The sequence below is a fragment of the Spermophilus citellus genome (genome assembly GCF_964194105.1).
Source record: "Spermophilus citellus genome assembly, chromosome: 11".
Lineage (NCBI taxonomy): Eukaryota > Metazoa > Chordata > Mammalia > Rodentia > Sciuridae > Spermophilus > Spermophilus citellus.
Genome location: NC_138192.1, coordinates 41,464,884 through 41,490,093, shown reverse-complemented (window position 1 = coordinate 41,490,093; position 25,210 = coordinate 41,464,884). Strand labels below are relative to the sequence as shown.

The 25,210-nt window shown below is 35.3% G+C and overlaps 1 protein-coding gene across 3 annotated transcripts in view; it reads left to right on the top strand.

The window, feature by feature from the left end:
- ZRANB3 (zinc finger RANBP2-type containing 3) overlaps positions 1–25,210 on the top strand; it is a 275,518-nt gene that overhangs the window by 213,500 nt on the left and 36,808 nt on the right. For all 3 annotated transcript variants that reach the window (XM_081262030.1, XM_081262029.1, XM_081262031.1), the window contains 7 exons: positions 2,180–2,573; positions 6,649–6,846; positions 10,905–10,996; positions 15,044–15,145; positions 16,468–16,610; positions 23,566–23,676; positions 24,712–25,102. In XM_081262030.1, the coding sequence (XP_081118156.1) occupies positions 2,180–2,573; positions 6,649–6,846; positions 10,905–10,996; positions 15,044–15,145; positions 16,468–16,610; positions 23,566–23,676; positions 24,712–25,102 (1,431 nt within the window). The remainder of the gene's footprint in view (positions 1–2,179; positions 2,574–6,648; positions 6,847–10,904; positions 10,997–15,043; positions 15,146–16,467; positions 16,611–23,565; positions 23,677–24,711; positions 25,103–25,210) is intronic.

The window sequence follows — 25,210 nt, the reverse complement described above, 5'->3', positions numbered from 1 at the left end:
CTCTGTCCCTTTTCTTAAAATTTCCTTAGTGCACTATTTGAAAAATCTTGTTTCTTTGTTAATGATTTCATTTTATATATTTTTCATCAAAATTCTATAACTTCTATAGCTAATTAGATAACTTTTTATAGTATTTAATAATGTACAAAAGTAGTTGTTCTACATTATTAGGAATGCGGCATGCTTGTCTCTATAATAATACATGTTTTACTTTTTTTTTGGTGTGTGTGTGTGGTGGGGTTTAATATTTTTATTGTAGCAACACAAAATTTGCCATTTTAACCATTTTTTGATATGCAATTTAGTGGCATTATATTCACAATGTTGTGCAGCCATTCCTGATACTTCCAAAACTTTTTCATTACCCCTCATGGAAGCTTTATAAACATTTACCAACAGCTTCCCATTTCCTTTCTCTCTAGCTCTTGGTAACCATTAATCTTTCTGTCTCTATGAATTTGCCAAATCTCTGTTATGCATTACTACTAAGAAGTACAGATAAAATTCATTATGTAAAATATCTCTCTATAGTTACTTGGTTATTTGCTATTATTACCCATAGTTTCTTTTTTATCTATTACTCCATAACCAATTTCTCCACAACTTAGTGTCTTTGAAAAAATCATATATTATTTCTCAGGTTATCTGTGAATGCACATTCAACTAGAGTACAACAGGGATGATAGATCTATTCCATGATAACTGTGGCCTTTACTAGAAGATTTTGAAACTGGGGACTAGAATATCTGAAAGCTTGTTCACTCATATGTTTGGCAATTGATGCTGGCTGCTACCTGTGGGCCTTTCTGGGTTATCCACTGGAATATCAGCACATGGTTTTCCCATGTGGCCTGAGCTTCCCCATAACATGGTGACAGGTCCGAAAGGCAAGCATTCCAAGAGAGAAAGGGAAAGTGAGAGAGTGGGCCAGCATGGAGGTGGAGGTCATATTACCCTCAGTGACCTGGCCTAAGAAGTTACACAGTGTCACTTTAACTGTATTCTAAGGGATGTGACAGTTACAGAGGTCTACACAGGTTTTGGGAAGAAGACCATAGACTTTGCCTCTCAGTGGAGCCACATTAGTGGAGCATGTGAGATGGGATAAGAATTTATGTGGTCATCTTTGGAAATACAGTCTGCTACAATGTGTGTCCAGCATAGTTCCCAATTCAGTCCATAGCAGGACTTCTCTAAAATTAACACTTTATCTCAACTACTAACTAATTGATCATGGAGATAGTTATACTTTCTCTCAGTAGGACGTTGAGATTTATGCATTAAAAAGAAGATGAAAAATATAGATAATGCTGTAAGGGTTCTTAGACAAAATAAGTATATTTCTTAGAAATAAGGTAATTATTAAATATATTTCTTAGAAACAAGATAGTTATTTAAATGTTTCTATTAAAGAAGCAGTTAATAGTTTTACTGCTATTTTCAAATGTTTTCTGGTCAGGGTAACATTTTACTTTAAGTAGCATTGTTTATGAATACTATGTTTATAGTTTGGGCATGAAAGTACTTTTCTAGGCTCTTTTTTTACGGGGCAGGTTACTGGGTATTGAACCCCAAGCACTTTGCCATTGAGCTACATCCCCAGCCATTTTCATTTTTTGTTTTCAGACAGGGTCTCAATAAGTTGCTTGCTAAGTAGCTGCAAGTGGCCTTGAATTTGTGATCTTCTTGCCTCAGCTTCCTGGGTCATGGGAATTACAGGCTAGGGTTACTGCCCACCTTAGGTTCTTGATTTATTTGAAGTGTTTAAATAAATGATTGCTTTCTTTCTCTGACATACATCTGGCTAAGATAGTTTATGAAGTATATTTTTCATTGCATAGCTTATCTAACCACTTTACCTAACTAACCTTTCTAAAATTTTAGTTGCCTCATCTAAAATATGGGAATAATAATAGTAGCTACCTAACAAAACTGGCATGAGGACTAAGTGAGTTAATAGATGTAAAGTGCGTGACACATAGTAAGTGCTAAAAAAAAGATAAGAAGTACATGAATGTCGTAATGGTGTTATATATGAAAAATCATAGTATAATTTAATTCATTTCCAAAAAGGTTTTCACAGGATAATAGAATATGGTTAAGCTCTTTCATTTAGGGGAAATGATTGTGGTTTTTTTAATGATTGCTTCTTAATTTAATATCTGTTTGATTTTCCTAGTTTGAAAAAGAAAAACAGCATGATATTCAATCATTCTTTTTACCAAAACCTAAAAAGAGACAGTTGGAGACCTCCTGTGATGAATCAAGGATATTTCAGGAGAAAAATACCATAGTGGCATCGAGGGATATCATTGATTCTGAACATAATTTTGAACCTGAAACTAAAAGATTGAAATCAGTCACCACCCATGACTGCAACAGCCTACCAGAGGAGAAACCATCCAGGCCTGGACAAACCAAAGCCAAACTCATGGAACATGTCCATAAGGCCAAGTCCCCGACAATCACCCCAACCCCTCCTGGAAAGGATTGGCAGTGTGGTTTCTGCACCTATATCAATAATTCACTGTTATCTTATTGTGAAATGTGTGAGAATCCTCAAGGCAGTGCTGGTGAGTATGTTGGAAGGTGACTGTAGAGGTGGGGGCTGGAGATAGCCTGTGTTCTTAGAAACTCCTGTGAACAAAGGTTAGTGTGACTCAGCACTGACTTTAGCTTTTAAAATGGATTAAGAACTTCACATAGTGAAGACTGTGAATCTGTCATAGAATGTGAAAAACTCCTAGTTTTATCAAGAATTCCCAAGCATCTATGATATGACATTAATTTGGCACAAATGGACATTTCTGATTAATGTCAGCAGGATGTGAATTCAGTGGGCAGAAATAGAAGCTCTGTTGCTATGGTAGCAAATATGCCTTATAGTTGTAGACCTTCTGCTTTCTTTCCTCTTTAGATACATTTGTTTTTAAAGAAATTATAGATTATTTTTATGTTTAAGTAGCAAAATAATTCAGTTCTTTACCTACTCGGTATACATTGGGCCATTTTGTTGCTTGACAGATAATTAAAAACTCCTCCATAGAGCTTTTTTTTTTAATAATTTTTTTTTTTAGCTGTAGATGGACGCAACACAATGCCTTTATTTTTATGTAGTGCTAAGAACCCAGGTCCCACCTGTGCTAGGCGAGCGCTCTACCACTGAGCCACAATCCCAGCCCAGCTTTTTTTTTTTAATATATTTTTAGTTGTAGATGGACACAGTATATTTATTTATTTATTTTATGTGATGCTGAAGATCAAACTCAGTGCCTCCATACAGCTTTAAAGAATGTATTTGATATATGTTTTATGAGTTTATTCTTTGGTAAAACATGTTTTTTTTCTCTTTTTAGTACAGAGGGTTCAAACCAGGGTGCTTTACCACTAAGCTATATCCCAGCTCTTTTTATTTTTTATTTTGAGATAGAGTCTCATTAAGTTAACGAGGGCCTCACAACATTGTTGAGGCTGGCCTTGGACTTGGGATCCTCCTGCCTCAGCCTCTGAAGTTGCAGGGATTGTAAAACATATTATTTTAAAGTTAGAAATTATAAACATACCTCAAGTATGTTTTCATAGCATGATATGTCATTTCCTGATGTTTAGTTTCTAATATGGTTATCAATGCCCCTGATTATCATAAGAAAAAGATCATTAGTATTCTTTTTTTTTTTTTCCAATTTTAGAGAGCATTTTTATCCAGTGAAAAATGCCAAGTTGAGCTAGGCATGGTGGTCCACACCTGTAAACACAGTGGCTTGGGAGGTTGAGTCGGAAGGACCACAAGTTCAAAATCAGCCTCAGCAGTTTAGCAAGGCCCTAAGCAGTTTAGCAAGACATTGTCTCAAAATAAAAAATAAAAGGGCTGAGGATGTGGCTCAATGGTTAAGCACCCCTGGGTTCCCACCCCCCAAAAAACCAAGTTAACATTTTTTGGAAACTAGAAATACTCATTTTATTTATCAGTGGTAATAATTATTTACATCTAATTTTTCATTATATGATAATTCTTGGAATATTATCATTAACAAAGATTCAATTAAGATATAGACTCTGATATTACAGTACTTTTCTTCCTAGCCAGGCACAGTGACACATGCCTGTAATCTCAAGTGACCCAGGAGGAAGAGGCAGGAGGATTGCAAGTTTAAGACCAGCCTCCACCACTTAGGTAGACTCTATCTCAAAAAAAATTAAAAAGAGCTGGGGATGTAGCTTCGTGATAGAACGCCACTCAGTTTAATCCCCCATACCACCAGAGAAAAAAAAGAAAAACATTTTTTTCCTTCCTGTCTTGTTCTCCTCTCTTAGTTTTGATGTAATCAGTGGCTAAGCCTTTCCTCTTTTACTTATGGGTGTTCCTACCAAAATTGACAAGTCTGCCATCTGGATGGTTATATTTGTTATGTGGGCACCTGTTGTCTGTGAACTAAATTGGAACTACAAGCTTATTCCATATAATATCCCTGTCATAATTAGCATGACTCCATGCAATTTGCAACTGGTATAGGCAATAAAAATAAAGTATATTGTGACTATAAAATAATGTCAGTTCCCATTAAGTATATAAGTTAAATGATTTAGCAAGAAAAATCATAGTTTAATATAGTTCTGATTTTTCCTTTGTGATACCAAGAACAACAATGAATTCCTAGACCTAAAACTTAATAAGCAACTTCAAGAAAACTTCCTTTGTGAAGATAAACTACCTTTTGTGTTATTTTTGTTTTGTTTTGGTTTGGTTTGGTTTTAGTTTTGTTTTGTTTTTTACTAGGGATTGAACCCAGGGGTCACTTTACCACTAAGCCATATCCCTACCCCTTTGTATTTTTTTATTTTGAGACAGAATTTCACTAAATTGCTAAAGGTCTCACTAAATTGCTGAGACTAGTCTCAAACTTGCAATTCTCCTACCTTGGCCTCCTGAGTCACTGGGAATACAGTTGTGCACCACCATGCCTGGCTGAACTATCTTTTGTGAATATGAAAGTCTTTTAGAAAGAAATAAGTATTCTAAGTAACAGTGGTATTATCATAACTTAAAATTGAAATTATTCAAATTACATTACTATAATTTGGCATAATTATTTCTAACCTTGATTTTGATGGGCCCCAAAAGTATTAAAAAGGAGAATCAATTCCAAATCATCTAACTTTTTAAAAAATGTGTGTATAATACTGAGGGTTGATCCCTGGGCCTCCTGCATGCTAGGCCAGCTCTTCACCTCTGAACTATTGCTCAAATCTTTCATCTAATTTTTAAAAGAGTGCCTTCCATCTAACTCTTTAAGGACATGGTGGAATTCAAGAAATTATAGGAGTAATATTAGAATATTATAATCTGTAGTGGTTGCTAATACAGTCTCTACTGCATTAAAGAATATGTGGTATAGTAAACATTGATTGCCAATATTTATCAATATGCTCTTTTCTTGTGGTTTGTTCTTAACATCTGTAGTTTATAATTAATAATTTACAGTTCACATCATCCAAATTTATATCTCCTACTTGAATTTCAGACTGATATATCCAGTGGCTTATGTAACATCTTCACCTACTTGTCTAATGGAAATCTCAAGCTTAACATGTCCAGAATAGAACTCCTGGCTAATCACCACTGTCACATCAAATACCCAAATTTTCTCCCCAGTCTTCTCTATATGCTAAAAACCTATGTAGATTGAGCTTTCCATAATTGATTCGTTAAGTAACCTCTAAAATAAATCTTGATTCCAACTACATTCTCTTTATTGTCACCATTCTACCCAAAACCCACCATCATCTTTGTCCCAAACCTCAGGAATCTCCCTTCTAGTCACCCCCTTGGGATCCTTTTATATAAAGCAACCACAGTGTCCTTTAAATAATGCATTATTATTTCTCTGCCTAGGACTATCTAATGGTATTAGATACATTTAGTATCTAATCCAAAAATGCAAGCCCTGAGCTAGGCTTCTAGGTTCATAACCAGCTCTCAGATCCAGTGGAATTCCTCTGAGAACTTGACCCTGACAACTTTTGCTCTATGTAATTTTTTAATATTTCTCTTTAATGTTTTTCTTTTTAATTCCAACATTTTTTTTTTACTGCCTTCCCCAATCTCCAGTGCCTGTACTCACAAAGACTCAATTTGGTTCTCTTTATGTGAAGATCCACTATTTATTTGTCTCCATGCTGGAGACAGACAATGGCCTATGTAACATCTTCACCTACTTGTCTAATGGAAATCTCAAACTTAACATGTCCAGAATAGAACTCCTGGCTAATCACCACTGTCATATTAAATAACCAAATTTTCTCCCCAGTCTTCTCTATATGCTAAAAACCTATGTAGATTGAGCTACCAATAAATTGCTACATGTGCTGCCACCAAGCCTGTTACTCTGCCTCAACCAAACCTAGCCCGTTGCTCTGCCTCAACCAAACCTAGCCCGTTCACACTGGGAGTGTGTTGTTTTGATTTTGGATTTATCTTTCTTATTCCTTATTGTCTTTCCAGCCTAGTTCTGGGGAAATAGTAGACTGCTGGTAAACATTTTGAAAGAATGAACAAACACTAATTTTTCTTTGTTTAAGACCTAGCTATAATGTTTTTAACTATACTTTTAAGTATAAATTATTTTATCTTAATAATTCTTCAAATAGACAGCCTCAACCATATCCAGGACAAAAACAAAAATGAAGAAGATGATTCTCAAATAGACATCTCCAAAAAAGTACAAGCTAGCTTATACTGTGACAAACAAGTCATTGCACAGTCTGAACCTAACCAGTTGGCTAATAGCAAGGAAGAAATGTCAGAAGTTAGGAGGGAAGACAGGCTCACAGCCCAATCAGGTAATGGTAAGTCCTGTTTCTATTTACAGTGTCCAAATAATAACCATATATTTTAACATAGTATCATTTTGGATTTGTGATTGATGCCTTATTCCAGATGCCTTTTATTCCCTTTTATATTAAAAATGCCAACCATTCATAACCATATTCTTAAACACCAGATGATTGGAAGATCAGAGTGTGTCTGTTGGCATTCAGATACTACACATGGAGCAAAACCAATAAATTGCTACATGTGCTGCCACCAAGCCTGTTGCTCTGCCTCAACCAAACCTAGCCTGTTCACACTGGGAGTGTGTTGTTTTGATTTTGGGGTGGTGCTTTTGGAAAAATAGTTAAGATTGACAGATAAAGAACTCCTTAATAAATCATTAATTCTTTATATATGGAGGCTTTTAAATGGCTACACTTAATTGGCATTTTTTTTATTTGAGAAATTGTTTTTAAGGTATGTAATTTTTAAAACTCTATGAATCATAACTACACTTGGAACCAACCATCTAGTGTTTCAGATGTATTTATTTGTTGCTTGATTCCATTCATTATTTATAACTGTGATAGTTAGCAAATACCAGCCTGTAGTCATACATCACTATCTTTTATGCACCAGCTGGCAAAAATCCGTGAGCACTTTTGGGTTGTTTTTCTTGTTACTCATTTAGGGACCACAGTAACCTAAAGATTGATATTCCTATTAAAACCAACTCAAAATTGTTGGGAGAGACTGCTGAAATTTTTATTCTTTGTGGTTGTTAAACACTGATATAATTTAGAATCAGATTCATAGCTTTAAAATGAAATGTTCATTAAGGAATTTCTGAGCTCAAATCATCCTCTTTTCTTCCTTTGCTCCTTCAATTCCTTCCATTCCTCAAGGGCTTCCCAAGAATATATTGAAGTGAATCCTGCTTAGGTCTAATTTTAGCAGCCTTTAAATAGACAGTATAGACTCAGGTGGCATATACTCTTAGGTTCAGGTTCCTTGTTCCTGCTGCAAATAAAACCTTCAGTGCTGATGAAGCTCTGGATGTAGGACAGCATATAGCTTAGTGGACTATAGAGTAGCATCATCACCTGGCAGTTATCAACTGGGCCAAGAGTCTTCATCTTTGACAGGGAAACATTGGCTTGTTAGCTATAAATTGGTCTCTTGATGGAGACATGTTTTAGCTTATACTGACAGTACTTAAAAAAAAATCACCAGACTTAGAAACTCATTTCAGACAGTGAAATTTATATCGGCCTTATCCATTCTAGACAATGCCAGCATTTTCCCCTTTGCCTAGCCCTGTTTTGTTTGGTTTTGTTTTTGACTTTTCAGATCACTGGGATGATAATTCCACATAAGTCATAGGCTTCACATCTTCCCACTAATGTGAATTAGAAACAAAAAGAAGACAATAAAGGCACACTAAGTTAAAATGCTTATTCTTCTGATATTTGCTGTTTTAGAACCAGAGTAATACTCTGGAACAATAGTTTTGTTCTAACTGGAATTCCTGAGGTCTGGAATACATCATCTGTATTTTTGAACCATAAAATTACCTTTCATAAGAACACTGAAAAGAGAAGGGAAAGCACATGGAAATAGTAGGAGACCTTCAACGATACATAAAATTATAAGAGGTTATGAGGGGCAAGGGGGAGGGAAAAAAAGGGAGAGAATTGAACAACAGCAGGGGAGGTAGAGAGGGAAGATGGGAGGGGAGGGGAGGGGAGGGGGGATAGTAGGGGATAGGAAAGGTAGCAGAATACAACAGTCACTAATATGGCATTATGTAAAAATGTGAATATGTAACAGATGTGATTCTGCAATCTGTATTTGGGGTGAAAATGGGAGTTCAAAACACAATTTGAGTCAAATGTATGAAAGATGATATATCATGAGCTATGTAATGCTTTAAATAATCAATTTAAAAAAAGAAAAAAAAAATGAAAAGAGAAATATATTCCTGTAATGTAGTTGTCAGCTACCAAGAATGAATATCAACTGATTTGGGGTTCTTATAATTCTTTTTCTCAAAGAATGACTTCTGATCCTTGAGCATAGTTTATCAAAGTTGAAGACACATTAATTATTAAGACACATTACTTATTTTATGGACCATTAAGAACGAGAAAAACTCTGCCAATTAAACTATGACAAAATATGTTTATGATAGTCTAGACCTGGCTATACCATCATCTGTTCATTTTGACATTTTTGTTCATTTGTTTACTTTGAGGATGTGGCATTATCTCATGTCTCCAGTTGCTTTGCTTGGCATTGTAAGAGGCAAACCTTTTGAACATCTCAGTAACCACATGTAAGACAGCTTCTTCTATTTGAAGGCATCTCTTTTTCTTAGATCCCATGAAGCATTCAGTCACTCTTTTGCAAGAAAGTAAGAAATTGAGGTTATTTCCCTAGCGATACATATTTGCTTTTAAAATATCAAACCTACATTCTCCTGCTCTATATTCAAATTTTTTGAACTATGCTGACTTTTCATTTTGATACCAAATCATAGTGAAATTTTTTGAAGACATCTTGAAGTCAATTAAAATCAGTATACATAGTAATAACAATGCATGCACCTCATGTGCAGTTTTGAAGTGACAATAGTATTATAGTTCTAACTAAGCTCATACATGCTTAGGCAATGATACCAACTTCACAACTGCCACCTGGCCAGCAATGATTGTGAGAAGCAGATATTATTATTATAGACTCATAAGACACATCAATTTCAGCGTTATTAAAGTACATTTTTAAATTTATGAAGTATAGGAATAAGCCATAAACCAAATTTGTGAAATGGCCAATGCCATGACATTACCAAGTGGAATGGCAGACAAATCATACACTTCCAGATCTGGAAAGTAATTAAAAGGTTACTAAGGAAATCTGGCTGAGTTAAGAGTACCAGCTCTAGAGTGAGATTACTGAGTTTACATCTTCTTACTAGTGATGTAACCTTGGGCAAGTTAATATGCCTTGGTTTCTTCCTATTTAAAATGCACTATTGCCAGGTGTGGTGGTGCACACCTGTAATCCCAGCAACTCGGGAAGTTGAGGCAAGAGGACCACAAGTTCAAGGCAAGCCTGGGCAACTTAACAAGACCCTGTCTCAAAATGAAAAGCAAGAAGGGTTGGGAATGTAGCTCAGTGGTAGAATATTCTTGGGTTCAATCTCCAGTACCACCAAAACATACAAACATACATATACACACAATCTACAATGCACTATTTATTTGTGAGAGATGTACTGAGGACAGTACTTAGAACAGTGCCTGGTACATTGTATGTTCTTGATAAGTATTAATTATAATTATTATTTAGACTTGATCTGATAATCTTCTCTCCTGCAGAATATTGGACAGTGGGACTGAGGAAAGATTAAATAAGGGGCTGGGGATGTGGCTCAAGCGGTAGCGCGCTCGCCTGGCATGCATGCGGCCCGGGTTCGATCCTCAGCACCACATACCAACAAAGATGTTGTGTCCGCCGAGAACTAAAAAATAAATATTAAAAAATTCTCTCTCTCTCTCCCCCCTCTCTCACTCTCTCTTTAAAAAAAAAAGATTAAATAATTATCAGAAAATACACTTTTATAACTCATCTCTTCTTGTGAATATGAGGCACCAGGCTATAGGATATCAGGTATTTAGCTGGCCCTCAATATAGTGTATTGCTACTAGTAATCAAAGTGGTGCCCATTCAGTCTCAACTTCAGTATACACTAGCAAAAGGGATAGATTTAAAATTCCTTCAAGACTGGTAACAACTCCTGGTGGCAAGAAAGTGTCCCTTGTGCCTAACTTTTATCTTTTCAGCTAATTCTGAGTCTGCTTCTTGTTGAGTCATTAGCAAAAATGAAAAGCAAACAGTTACTACAGATGCTGATGTTTGGATGACTTACCTTGGGAGTTTTACTTCAAGCCTGCAAACATGTTCTTTGTAAAATATGTTGATATTTTTAATACAGGCTATTTCATCATTCTACCCTGTAAAAGTTTTTTTTTAAGCTATTTTAGGTAGAGGGCAGACAAGCCTTAAGATTTTCTTTCATTGTCTTTATTAGAGCAGTTGAAGACTTCAGACATTCTGCCAGTATATGATACCTTAATGTTTTGTGCAAGTAAGAATACTGACCGGATTCACCTCTATACTAAGGTAAGCATCATGCAGAATCTGTAGCTGGAAACATAAAAATGGCTTCCTTTTTAAATTTTTCAATGAAGATATTTAATTTTATTTACAATAAGGTAGGCAGCTAGTTTTTTTTTTTCCTCCTTAAAGATAGTTATCAAATTCCTGTGTTAAATCTAAAGACAAATCAAAGGCAAAATTAGTCACTAAGAGCATTTACTTCAGGATAAGGCTGTCTCAGTTCAAATCTTTTACTGTCATCTTGGACACTTAACTGCTCTGTGCTTCAATTTCCTCATCTATAAACTTTGGAGGGGATTTGTTTCAAGGATAAAATGAGCTAAGTCCTATCAAAAACCTAGCCCATTGTCCAATCCTCATGAACTCTGAATAAGTTTATTCCTGCACAGATCATTTGAAGCAGCCAAAGCAACTACTTCTTTACAGAAGCCTAACTCACTTCTCCATACAAAATAAAGGTGGAAACTTTTGTATATGATTGTTCAGATTCCTGCCATAGCCTATATTAGTGGCACTCAAACGTTTTGGTTTCTGACTCCTTTGTACTCCTTAAATTTGTTGAGGGACTCCAAAGAGCTTTTGTTTGCATTGATATTTACTGTATTCAAAATAAAAATGAAAATCAAATTCCTTGCATGTATGATTTTGTCAAAATGAACCCAACTACTAGGTGTAATTATAATGCTCTAATTAGAAAAGAAAGGGGAGGCAGCCTTAGCTCTAACACTGTAGTGGATCCCAAAGGTGAAGCAGCTGGAGGCTGGCAGGTAACTGCATTCTGGAAGTTGAATGGAGATTCTTTTTTTTAATTTATTTTGGTACTTGGCATTGAACCCATGGTGCTTTACTACTGAACTATATCCCCAGTCCTTTTTATTTCTCATTTTGCGATAGGGTCTTCCTAATTGCCTCCAAAAAAAAATTGAAATGAAGATGCTTAAAAATATTCACTTATTAATCCATTTAAAAGTAATGACAGTAAACCCAGAAAAACTTAAACTGAAAGTTTGGTTAGCACCAACGTAAGTTATCATTTAAAAAGCTTTCTTTCAACAGAATGGACCATGGCTTTAAAAAGTTATGAGTATTATTACTTTTTAAAATATTTTTATATATTTATATAAGTAACATGTTTTATGAAAAATAATTTATATTTTCTAAAACAGAAAAATATTAAGAAAAGAGGTACTTTTTTCATTGTTGGCAGTTCTCTCTAAAGTCTCAATAAAAAATAATGGTATTCTTATGTCTGCCTCTGCATTTGTTTTGTTGTACTATATCTTGGTAGCTGCTGGGAAACTTCACCATCTGATAAAGATATAATGAGAGTTTAAAAGGCAAATAATAGGGCTGGGGATGTGGCTCAAGTGGTAGCGCACTTGCCTGGCATGCGTGCGGCCCGGGTTCGATCCTTAGCACCACATACCAACAAAGATGTTGTGTCTGCCGAGAACTAAAAAATAAATATTAAAAATTCTCTCTCTCTCTCTCTCTCTCTCCTCTCTCACTCTCTCTTTAAAAAAAAAAAAATATCCTACTTTTATTACAACTACACTTGTGTCTTTGTGGACCCCTGAGAGGGTCTTGGAGACCACATGGGAATCTTTGTCCATATTTGAGGAAAAATTCACAGAGTTTTTAAATACTTTTATTAGTTCTACAATTTCAAATTTCTAATCCTTGTTAATTAAAATAATATTCATGGGCTGGGGCTGGGGCTCAGCAGTAGCACACTTGCCTGGCATGTATGAGGCACTGGGTTCAATTCTCAGCACCACATATAAATAAATAAAATAAAGATCTGTTGACAACTAAAAAAAAAAAGTAAATTTTTTATAACTTCTACACCATATTGCCTATGAAGCAGAAGACAGAATGAATTATAAACTTCTCTAATATAGTATTTTATATTGAGTCATACATGGCCTCCAATAGCATGAATATTACAAACATCTTTATTCCAATAAATAAATAAATTAAATAAAGGTCTATCAACAATTTAAAAATATTTTAAAAAGTAATACTACTCATAAATTTTTTAAGCCATGGTCCATTCTGTTGAAAAAAAGCTTTTTAAATGATAACTTATGTTGGTGTTTAACCAAACTTTCAGTTATAGTTTTTCTACTAAACCAAATACAGATAGATAGTCAGATAGATAGACAGACAGGCAGAGACACCAAGAACCAACCTAGGTAGTAGTCAATGTTCCTCATGTAAGCATGGACCCAGGCCCACCCTGTGGATCGTCTAGAAGTAGTGAGCTTGGCAGGGGAGTATCAAGGACTCCTCTGTTCCTTTTCAGACATACTTAAGTTTCTAAGCTACTCTCATCCCTTGTGGTCAGGAGCTCTAAGCTGTGCCTCTCAGAACATCATGTGAGAGGAACAGATGTGATTCCCAGAAGATCTTGAAGATAGAAAAGCCAACAGGCAGCCAACCAGTCAGAGCACACCAGGAATTTAGAAGCCCTTAAATTCTTTAAACATTTTATTCTATTACAGTGAAAGCTCAGCTTCCTGGACAATCTGATCACTGGTTTTTTCTCTTTGGAGTGGAGACAGGGAGAGTCATTAAAATTCCTAGTAGAGGCTAGACTGTGCCTGCTATCAACCAAACTGCAGTGATAGTTTCACTCTGCCATCTAGTTTGTGTAGCTTGGCCTACTTCACCTTCTTGGCATTTCTATCAGTAATCTCAAATATATTTTTGTGACTCTTTTAGGTACTTACATGTCCTTAAAATGTATCATTAGGGCTGGGGCTGTAGCTTAGTGGTAGGGCACTTGCCTTGCATATGTGAGGCACTGGGTTTGATCCTCAGCATCATATAAAAATAAATAAAGATATTTTTAAAGTTATTAAATTGCTATAATTTTCTAAACATGAGACACTGTGCAAATAAAATGCTAACACGTCTTTTCACAGCTACAGTTGTTTGAAATGAAACCTTTCCTTTTTACCTTAGAAAAAATAAAGTAACATCTACCAGTAGAAATTTGACTTAAAACCCTAGTTCCCTACCTAAGAGTATACCCCTTAAAGACAGATTGGTAACAGATATTTAGCATTCTGTGCCAATTGTGTTCATTTCATTTATAATCCCAAATCTAGGATTTAGAATCGTATACTACATATCTGAATTTAGACTTATATATTAAAATTACCTGTCTAGACTTACAAATTACAATTATGTATCTAAATTTTTAAGAAGTAAGTGCTTATCTTTGTTTTTTCCCAAAGTGATTGTGGGAGCTATAACACTTCTTTTTGGCTAAGATTAAGAGACTTAGAATATGACCTCAATGTTATTCATATAATAGATTTTTGTATAAGACACTCTTCTTCCCCTTTAAAAAAGAAATAACTTCTATTTATGTTCAATTGACTATACCCTGTACATGGTTACTTTTTACCCTTAAAATTTCAGCATATTGTGCAACTGATTATTGGACTCTGAATTCAGGTCCACTTATTCTCTGGGTAGTGCCATTGACTCAGTCCTCATGGACCAACATTGCTTTAGGGAAACAAATGTTTTAATAATTTCTCTAGAATTTCTCTGTCTACTTTCTCATTCCTGTAACAATAGATAGATATATCAACCCATCTGGGGAAGGCTTTTTCGATTATTTCTTAGTATCCTTCTTTAATATGAGACATATTTTCCAATGATTGTAAATAAGTTTATTTGTGAATTAAAAAGTGTTGCACTACTATTGACTTCAAGGAAGTGATATTGTTCTGAATCAATTGACAATGTACAAATTTCATTGTTTTGATATATATTTCCAAGATTAGGCAAAAGAGAAGAGTAAGACAGGGCAGTAAGCACAGCATCCCTAGCTGAAGGCAGCAGGCCTGGGCTAGGTGTGGGCAGTGTAGACACACACTCTCACCTTTCCATCCTTCTAAGGAGCCATGTAGAGTAGACTCTTGAATGTGCCACCAAGTAATCTTTTAGGAGTTTAGACATACTACACCATAATTAATTATTTTCTAGCATCTATGATAAAAATGGATTAATAATGTCTTCCTAATCTATAATTAGGATGGAAAACAGATGAACTGTAATTTCATTCCTTTGGATATAAAATTAGACCTTTGGGAAGACTTACCAGCAAGTTTTCAACTGAAACAGAATCGCTCACTGGTAAGAACAGTTTTAAATAAAATAGTTATATTAGTTTTAAATGCAAAATTTTTAGGAATTTTAGCAATCATTTTGAGTTTAGTAAAATAGTGCTTCATGGCCTATTGCAGAATCAAATTGCTGGTTGCATTTTTTATCAATCTAGGCAGTCTCTATTAATTGCCCTGTGCTAAGAATAAATGTGAAATCTGTTTCCTTGGCGAGCATCACACCTAGAGCTGCTGTTTCTGTAGATAGAATCATCCTCGCATCATTTAATTTCTCATTCACAGGATTAGCAACTGTGTTATTTGTATCTGTCAGAATCACATTTTATCTTTTAAAGTTAAGTTCTAACAATGACAAATTTTGAGAGCAGGAATAATCACACATTGGGCAACTCTTTTTTAATATTTTTTAGTTGTAGATGAACATGATACTTTTGTTTTATTTTTTTTTTATGTGGTGCTGAGGATCAAACCCAGTGCCTCACATGTGCTAGGCAAGTGCTCTACCACTGAGCCACAATCCCAGCCCCCACATGGAGCAACTCTTGATTCATTGCCAGAAGCACCAGCATGAAGCTCCAAGCCAGGTAACTGCCAGGGAGGTCTTATGCTTGTTTGTGACTGATTTGCCTTCACTGCTAATGGTCATCATGTTGTAAGACTGACCCAGCATGTAATTTACCTTTATTACTATTTTTTTAAACAGGGAAATAGTGATTTTTTTAAACCCTTTGAATGGAAATGAAGCATTATCCAGTAGTCAGCTATAACTGTTATAAAGGAAAAGGAAGCAACAAGCTATTTTCTTGATAATATATAATCCTGACTCTCAAATTCCCCCTACAAAAAAATAACTAGTTATGTATGATTGACTAATAAGTAAGAGCAATGCTGATAAAAATGTCCCAGATTTTATGACTTTTTTTTTCCCCATAGCAACTCAATCATCAGATACAAAATGATTCTCGGATGCTATATGATTGCATCTTTTAGATAGAATCATTTTCTTGCCACCACTGCAAGACTACTGTCCATAAGACCAATTTTGCCTTGGCTACTGCTAAAGTATGTGCTTCTAGATTCTTCTCAGTGAGCACATTATCATTGTTGATTCCTGTGTATATTAATGATATACACCAGGTGTGCTAGTCATAGATAGTTTACAATAAAGGTATAAAAACTGTATTAAACCAAGCCTTAAATTGTGGAACTCAAAAGCCTGTTTCAGGGATATAACAAGACATCAATTTTCTCGTGTTGTTAACAGTCTTATTCTGAAAGGAAAATGACCAGTAAGCTGCTAACTCTTTTAAAATTATTTTATTTTTCTGCCAGATTTTGCGGTTTGTTCGAGAATGGAGTAGTCTAACTTCCATGAAGCAAAGGATAATAAGAAAAAGTGGGCAGTTATTTTGCAGCCCCATCCTTGCTTTGGAAGAGATCACAAAGCAACAAAACAAACTAAATAGTACCAAACGGTATGAGTTCTTTTCCTTTTTTCTTTTGTATTGTATTATTTTTCATAGTTATTTCTATAAGAGGTATGTGACATCTTATGTAATCACTAATGAAATCTTGATGAGTTAAGAAAAGTCTTTACATAAAATCCAGCAACATAATTAGATATTTAATGAATTTGCTAAAATTCACTGGAAAAGATCAGGTTGGGGGCTGCGGTTATGGCTCAGTGGTAGAGTACTTGCCTAGTATGCATGAGGCACTGGGTTCAGCCCTCAGCACTACATAAAAATAAAATAAAGGTATTGTGTTCACTTACAACTAAAAAATATATTTAAAAAAAAACACATCAGATTGTCCAGATCTAGCTCATCATGGGTCCCACTCATCAATCGAGAGGCCAGAGTCACAGGTTAGTGCAACCTATGACCTGGTAAGCCTATTAACGACAGGAAGACAATCACTCTTAGAACATCAGCATGATCTTGGACCCCATCTCTTTTGTCTTGCACTCATGTGGCATGAATTGCAGGTGCCATGCATTAGGGTAGCTGGTTTTATTTTAAATACCATCACTTTCAAAGAAACGGAAGGTTAACTACCATGATTGGAATTGAAATAAAAAGGTTAGCTGTCACACATTTGTTATCATTTGCCTTTATCATTACAGGACCCTTTCTAATCCTTTGTACATCTACTTTCCTTTCATGACATCACAATAATCTTTGTCTCACTCAGATATCTTTTGGTGTGATCTGAAATCCAAATTCTTTATATTCTTTTCTTAGCATGAAGCAAGGATTATCAGGAAAAGTAGTTAGCTGCTCTCTGCACTTTGGAAGAGATTACAGAACAATAAACCAAACAGTAGCAATAGCAGAGAAAGCCCTTCATTTCTTGCTGTCTCTATACAACTGTAACATATTCCTATCCTTACATTCCATCACTTTACAGATGAAAAAAAATCAATGGGTATGGGGGCGTGGATGATTAAATAAAGATAGCACCATTCAGTGAAAATGTCTTCAACTGTTTCAGTGCATGGCATCAGGTACATCTATATGTTATAACAAGGAATGATACTTATGATAAGTTGTTAAGAATAAAAATAAGTATTAAAATAATGATAGCAATACAAACATCTACTTGCCAGTTTTGACCTGGAAATTCTCTGGAAGGACACCTTAGAAACTCACTAGAGGTTTCTCTAGAACAGTGGTTCTCAACTGGAGGCAATTTTGCCCCCCCCCCCAGGATTGCAATTTGTGGAGACACTTTCAATTGTCATGACTAGAGAGTGCAACTAGGGATTATCTTGTGGGTACAGTTCCAAGATGCTCATGAAAATCCTTCTGTAAATAGGTCTATATCCCCAAAGAATTTTCTGTCTTAGAATGCCTATAGTGCTACTGTTGAGAAATCTTTCTTTAGGACATAAAGTTAGGTAGTTGGTGAAGGTGAGAGTCACTTTATGTTTTATGCCAGAATTACAAATTCATGACTAAAAACAAAACAAGAACCTGAATGAATGAATGAGGTCAGGTTTAAAACTAGAAAAGGATGAGGTTGGGGTTGAGATGATGGCAAATTGGAAAGTGCATAACCCACCTAAAATCACTCAAGTTCAGATTTAAAAATAAAATACTTTCTAAGCCAAATAAAACCCTCTGAATGATTGGATTTATCCATAAGTTGTCAGTTTTGGCCTCGTATCTAAACTCTTCTGTACTAGTTGAATTTTCCCATACTTTATATAACAAATACAAATGAAATGTATGTGTATACATTGTACATATATGTACATACATGCCAACCTACAAAAGTATACACACACGCACACTTAATGTCAAAAAAAATTCCTATTTTATTTTTTTCAATATTTCTTCCAATCCTCTCCACTTTTCTCATTTTTGTAATTTATCTTCTCTTTCTTACATGATTGTAATTCCCTTCATAACTGAATTTACAGCCCACTCCAACCATTTCTAAATGTGCTATATTGTTTCTTTATCAGATATGGATGACCACTTAAAATACTAGCTGAGAGAGATGACTGATCATGTATAAAAGGAAATATGAACTCATAAAATCAATATAAACCAAGCTCAGACCCACCACATTTTATAAATGGCATTTATGAAATTAAATATAGATGATATGTTTAAGCTGTATCTTGTAGTAGCAAGCATCAGATGAAATCATTAGATTTGTATCTGTAAGAGCTCACTCTGGCAGCAGTTAGGAGATTAGATTAAAAAGAGCAAGACTTGAATTGAGAAGACAAGAAACATTTATTTTCTATTACTACCATAACAAATTACCACAAATTCAGCATCTTAAAACAACACAAACTTGGGGCTATGGTTATGGCTCAGTGGTAGAATGCTTACCTAGCATGTGTAAGGCATTGGGTTCAATCCTCAGCATCTCATAAAAATAAATAAATAAAATAAAGGTATTGTGTCCATCTACAAAAAAAAAAATTAAACACATATTTGTTATCTCACAGTTCTAAAATAAGTCAGAAGTCCAAGTTGACTCTTGCTGATTTTTCTGCTCTGAATTTTAGGCTAAAATCAAGGTATTGACCACATGGACTCCAATTATTAGGCTTGGATAAGAACCCATTTCCCAGCTTATTCAGATTGTTGGTAGAACTCAGTTCCCTGTATTTGTAGGACTGAGTTCCAGTTCCATCCAGGCTGTCAGCTGGTTGTCACCATCAGCTCATAGAAGACTCTCTCTGGTCCTAGCACATGAGCCTCTGCATATCAGGGCCATCAACAGAGTGTCACATTGTTCTCTGCTTGGAATCAATCTGTCCTCATCTTCTGCTTTTAAGACTTCCAGTGATTATATTGAGTCCACCTAGTAATGTCCCAGTCTTAAAAATCAGCAGATTAGAAACCTTAATTATATCTGCCAAATCCCTTTATAGCATTACCTAGATGAATTTATTGAATAGCCTGAGAATAGAAATCTTAAAAATTTCCTGAATATAAAATCTTAAAAATTCTCTTACAAGCCAAGCATGGGCAGCACACATATTTGTAATTCTAACAACTGGGTAGGTTGAGACAGGAGGATTGAAAATTTGAGGCCAGCCTGGACAACTTAATAAGACCCTATCTCAAAATTTAATAATGCAAAGGTCTGGGGATGTAGCTAGTAATGACAACAACAAAATTTTATCTGCCGCCCCAAATTAAAAGACTCCTGATGAGGCTCTCTATTAAGGCATTAGCAATAGGAATGGAGGGAAAAGAATGAAGAGAGCTATTAAGGATATGTATCTAGAGCCCTTGGTGTCTGAATAAAGAAATGCAAAGAGGGAGGCCTCCAGGGAAACCAACTTAGCAGAGCCACAAAATGCTACCCCCACAATGGAATGTATACACCTGCAGAGGGGAGGTACAATCAGGAGCACTCTGATTCTTATAGCAGAACCTCAGTAAGTCTCAGTATTTTGGAATAATCATATATCTCAGAAAGCAGGTATGAAAGATAGGGCTGAACAACAGAAAGTCTATATGAGGAGCAATTAGACCCTGGATCTCTTATCTCTCTCATTATTTTCTAGAGAAACCAAACTAGAGAGCCTCCAGACTTGGAGATAAGGAGAGAAGCATTATACTGAAAAATGAAACCATACTGTGTATATAACCAGAGATATGAAAAATTATGCTCTACATGTGTAATAAGAATTGTAATGCATTCCGCTGTCATTTATAAATAAATAAATAGAAAAATGAAACCCCTTAGACCCATTTCTTCACTTAGCTTCAAGAATACCAGCAACCACATTTTACTTCCTACGCAGCAAGGAGGAGGATTCATCTCCTTAAAATATTAAGTGGCTTAAAAAAAAAAAAAAAAAGAGGTAGGTACTGAGTTTGGAAATTCCCGAAAAAGCTATGGTTAGGTTTCCAAGATTATTCTTCTATGATTCCACTAATTTGCAGGCCTCAACCAAGCTGAGGTAGCTTCTGGATGACTCACTCTTAGATGTGAATGGAAGCCAAAGCCACCAGCCATTGTTGTTCCAGAGATAGGTATGATTTAGTGGGAGAGCAGTTATTATTAGAATGCTAACTATTTATCCTCTACCTATAAGTGATCTGTAATACAGGTCAGCAACCCAGAACCCAGGACTCTATCCATTAGTGTGGACCACTTTCCAGTGCACAATTTTCTTGTAAAAGATCGCCATATTCCACTCCCGTCCTTATTCAGGAATTAATTTAATTGATGACATTCTTTCTTCCCTATTTGCAAAAAATGACAAGTTGGAATATTTACATGGACTTCCTAGCAAACATTAATGGAAAATTAAATATTGGCAACTTGCAACTAGGTTTGAAACATTGTCAGCTTCCTTCTTTGGGATCTATTGATCTGTTTCTTACGATTTCCAAAAACTTATGTTTAAAGCTTAAACGTTTTATACAAAAGAAAGAGGTTATTTTTGGTGCCTAAATCTCTGGCCAGATTTCTCAGCATCTTTTAAAGTTACTGAATTGGGTTTCTAATCTTTCAAACATTGAATAATACCTGAGGCAAGGCTTAATATCCTATTGCCCCTCAAAGCTAGGAAGGTTTTTGAGTACATTTAAAATCCACAGAAAAACTTTAGCAAAGAACTCTTGTCAAGGGAATAAAAGGGTTAGGGAAAAAATGAGGGGATGTTGAGGAAATATAGGAACTAAAATGTCAAGTTAAAGAGCTCAAATAATTCACTGTGATTTAACTTCTTATGCTTTAAGAAACACACACAAGTGGAAATGCAAACATGTGGAAAGATACCTGTACTCTTATAAAAGATACACACACTTAAAGTCATAAGGAGATACCTATTACTATTAGCAGAGATTTTTTAAGTGACATGGTTGCACTAGTGAAAGTGTGAGAAAACTTCCTTTTGTTGCTGATGGAGATGTGCACTGGTACAGCCTTAAAAATACCCAACACTTTTAACCCAGGAATTCTATTGTGGAGACTTATTTTACATATACTTTATGTGTATAAAACATACACACACATACATATACACACATTGTTGTGATAACAAAAACTGAAAATTACTAAGAGCCCATTAGATATAATGGTTTATCCAAATAATTGGCCAACATGGAACCATTAAAAAGAATAGAGCAGGGCTAGGGCTGCAGCTCAGTGATGGAGCGCTTGCCTCACATGTATGAAACACTGGGTTCCGTCCTCAGCACCACATAAAAATAAATAAATAAAGGTATTGTGTCCACCTACAACTAAAAAAAATAAAAAAGAATAGAGCAACTCTGTATGTACTGATACATAAAGATCTCTGAGATGTAGATTGAGGCAAAAAGAGCAAAGTGAAGATTAGTGTCTACAGTATACTATCATTGATTTCTAAAACTAAAAAGTGTAATGGGGAGGGAGTGCTCATACACATAAGTTTCAGAAGTGGGGAACTGGATGAAAATGTTCTACAATCAGTGATGATGGTGTCACAACCTTGTGAATATATTAAAATGCAATAAATTGTAAGCTTTAAATTGAGCAAATTTTATAGTATATGATTATAGGTCAATATAAATGCAAAAATAAATAAAAGGTATGCACATATACACAGAAAAAAATTAACTGTTTCCAAAAAACTTACCAAAAACTGACAACAGGGTGAATTCTGGGATAGAAATGAGAGGAAAACTCACTGTTTACCATGTAAACTGCTGTATGCCTTTTAAGTTTGAAACTATGCCCATGTATCACCTAATCAAAAATAAATAAAATAGTTTATAGGAAAAGGGAAATCTGTTTATCATTAAATCGTCCTTAATAAAATAAAGACAGATTTCTAAAATATTACCTATAACTGCACAATTCCATTGTAATTTAACTTTAATTTTATTGTTAAACTGCCAAATGAAGATCTACTCAAATATAAAGAAATTCATATTTAATTTAATTTTCTAGAAATCTACAAAAAATAGGTGCAAACTACAGAGAAACTGGGCCGAGCTAATTAGGAGGAATTAATTGGGTAATTGTATTTCACCTACTTAAATTCCCCCATGACCTTTAATTAGAATTACTTTCCTCTTTACTTTCAGTCCCTAAACCATTGTGTCGTATTGACAGTGCTGTGTAATAAAGTTCTGAATCCCACATTACTGGCTTTGTTTCAGTAAAGTTTCCATAAACCTGGTATGAGCTAATACTAATGGGAATAACCTTGAGATTGTAGGAAATGTGATAAAACTTGGTTAACTTAAAAAAAAAAAAAAAAAAAAAACACGGGGCTAGGAATGTAGCTCAGTTCGTAGAGTGCTTGCCTCGAATGCACTGGGTTTAATCCCCAGCATTACACACACACACACACAAAAAAAAAATCACTTTACCCAAAACACTGATAAAGTAAGATTTGGGGAAGCCTTGAAGAGGTCAAGAGGGAGGTAAAAAAAAATGCACTTGGAAAGTTTCTGCACAGCCTGGCAAGCAGTTTTCTTTAGGCTGTCAGATATGCATGTATTTGGTCATTTCTTATCCTCACACCCACTTTTTTTTTTAGTGAGAGAGAGAGAGAATTTTAATATTTATTTTTTTTTTTAGTTTTCAATGGACACAACATCTTTGTTTGTATGTGGTGCTGAGGACCGAACCCGGGCTGCACACATGCCAGGCGAGCACGCCAAAGCTTGAGCCACATCCCCAGCCCGTAAATTTTGAAAATTTATCCAAAAGGTAGTGAATGACTCTTGAATTTCTTAGAACAATGATTCTTGAGAAAATGAATCTGGAAGAGAGATGTTTTTCCCACATAATGGTCAATGTAAAGGGTGAACACTACATTTCCTAATTCTAGTATTAACGCAAAAATAGAATTGTATCTTGCTTTTGCTCCTACTGCTTTTGTAAGGGGCATCATGAACATGAAATAGAGAAATCTTTATGTGAGGGATGGGAAATCTACTTAACATGTAATTGTTCTAGATATATAACCAAAGAAGATGTTGCTATAGCCTCGATGGACAAGATGAAGAATGATGGGGGCCATGTCCGTCTGATCACAAAGAAGTCTGGGCTGTGCGTCTATTCCACAAAGTAAGGACATAAGTATTAAGAATAGTACCTTAAATTTATACATTAATTTTTGTAATAATACCTCACCTTTGTGTGGTCACTTTAGAGGTTACAAAGAGCTTTCACATTTTAGTAGCTCTTTAGTCCTTCTAACAACACTGTGAAACAATGAATTCATTATCTTAGGATTAGAGACAAGGAAGAACTCTGACACCAACTGGCCTAAGTGGCCTGTCTCAGAACTGGATGGAAGATGCCAGGAGACATGAGGTCAAAACTGGATTCTGCCCCTCAATCTTGATGTCTTTCAACCTTAAAAAGCTTATCTTTTTAACCTTCCAATGACCAACCATGAAAAATAAGCAAAGCAATTATTGTTACTTCACAGTGTAGGACTCTGCAACACAATTGAGTACTGTGCCTTTCCTTTGTTTCTAATAAATTGAGATATGTCCCATCATGTTTCATTTCTAATTTTAATTTGATCAACTCTAAGCTTTCCCATAGGAGACATGATATTTAGCAAGCCTTTTGTTCTAATTCCTATGAGCACTATCAGCTACATCTACTCCATCACTTTATGGTTATAAAAATTCACTACATCTTGTAAGCCAGCAGATACTAGACAAGTGATTAGTATGACCTCTTTGGCCTAATGAGGTATGTGACCCAACATAGTTAGATAGCAGGGTAGCCACTAAACTTTAGTTGGTGTTTCTCATTAGCCTATTCTTTCCCAGACTAAAGAAGCATTTCTTAACTTCTCATTTTCCAACTTCTCCAGATGTTTCAAACTCCAGTTGTTTAACATAGAGGCATCTAAATTCTCAAGAGAGGCAGCATATATCAAATCAATTTTTGTAATACACCACTCTTCTTTGCTTGGCATGGCATATAGAGAGCTGACTACAGCTGTTTCATCTCCACACTGAATCACAAAATGTGTGGACCCTGTATTACTACTTATCAATGTAAAAACTAAAAGCCTTTATTTGAAGCAATGACTTTGGTATATACATTTGTTGGTTACCTATTCAATGTTTTGTCCAATTATAGAAACCTTCTTGAAGATGGATCCTGTGTCCCACTTCCAAATCCCTCCACAGCACCAGCTGATCTCAGTATAGCCAAAGGCTATTTGCAAGCTGTGGATAATGAAGGAAATCCTCTTTGCCTTCATTGTCAGCATCCCACTTTCCAAACTAAGCAAGAGTGTAAAGCAAATGCTTGGGATTCACGGTTTTGCTCCCTGAAATGTCAGGAAGAATTTTGGATTCGATCTGATAACAGTTATATGCGAGCCAAAGTATTTGAAATTGAACATGGTGTGTGTCAGCTATGTAATGTGAATGCACAAGAACTCTTTTTATGTCTGAGAGATGCACCTTTAAGCCACAGGAAGAATCTTCTGGATGCCACCTGGACCTCAAAGCTCCCATTGGAACAGGTAAATTGTAATCAAGTAACAGAAAGTATCTTTGTACTGAGTGATGACTATTGACTCATTAACTTTATTTTTTTTTAATTTTTTAACATGGGCATTTTCAAGTATATA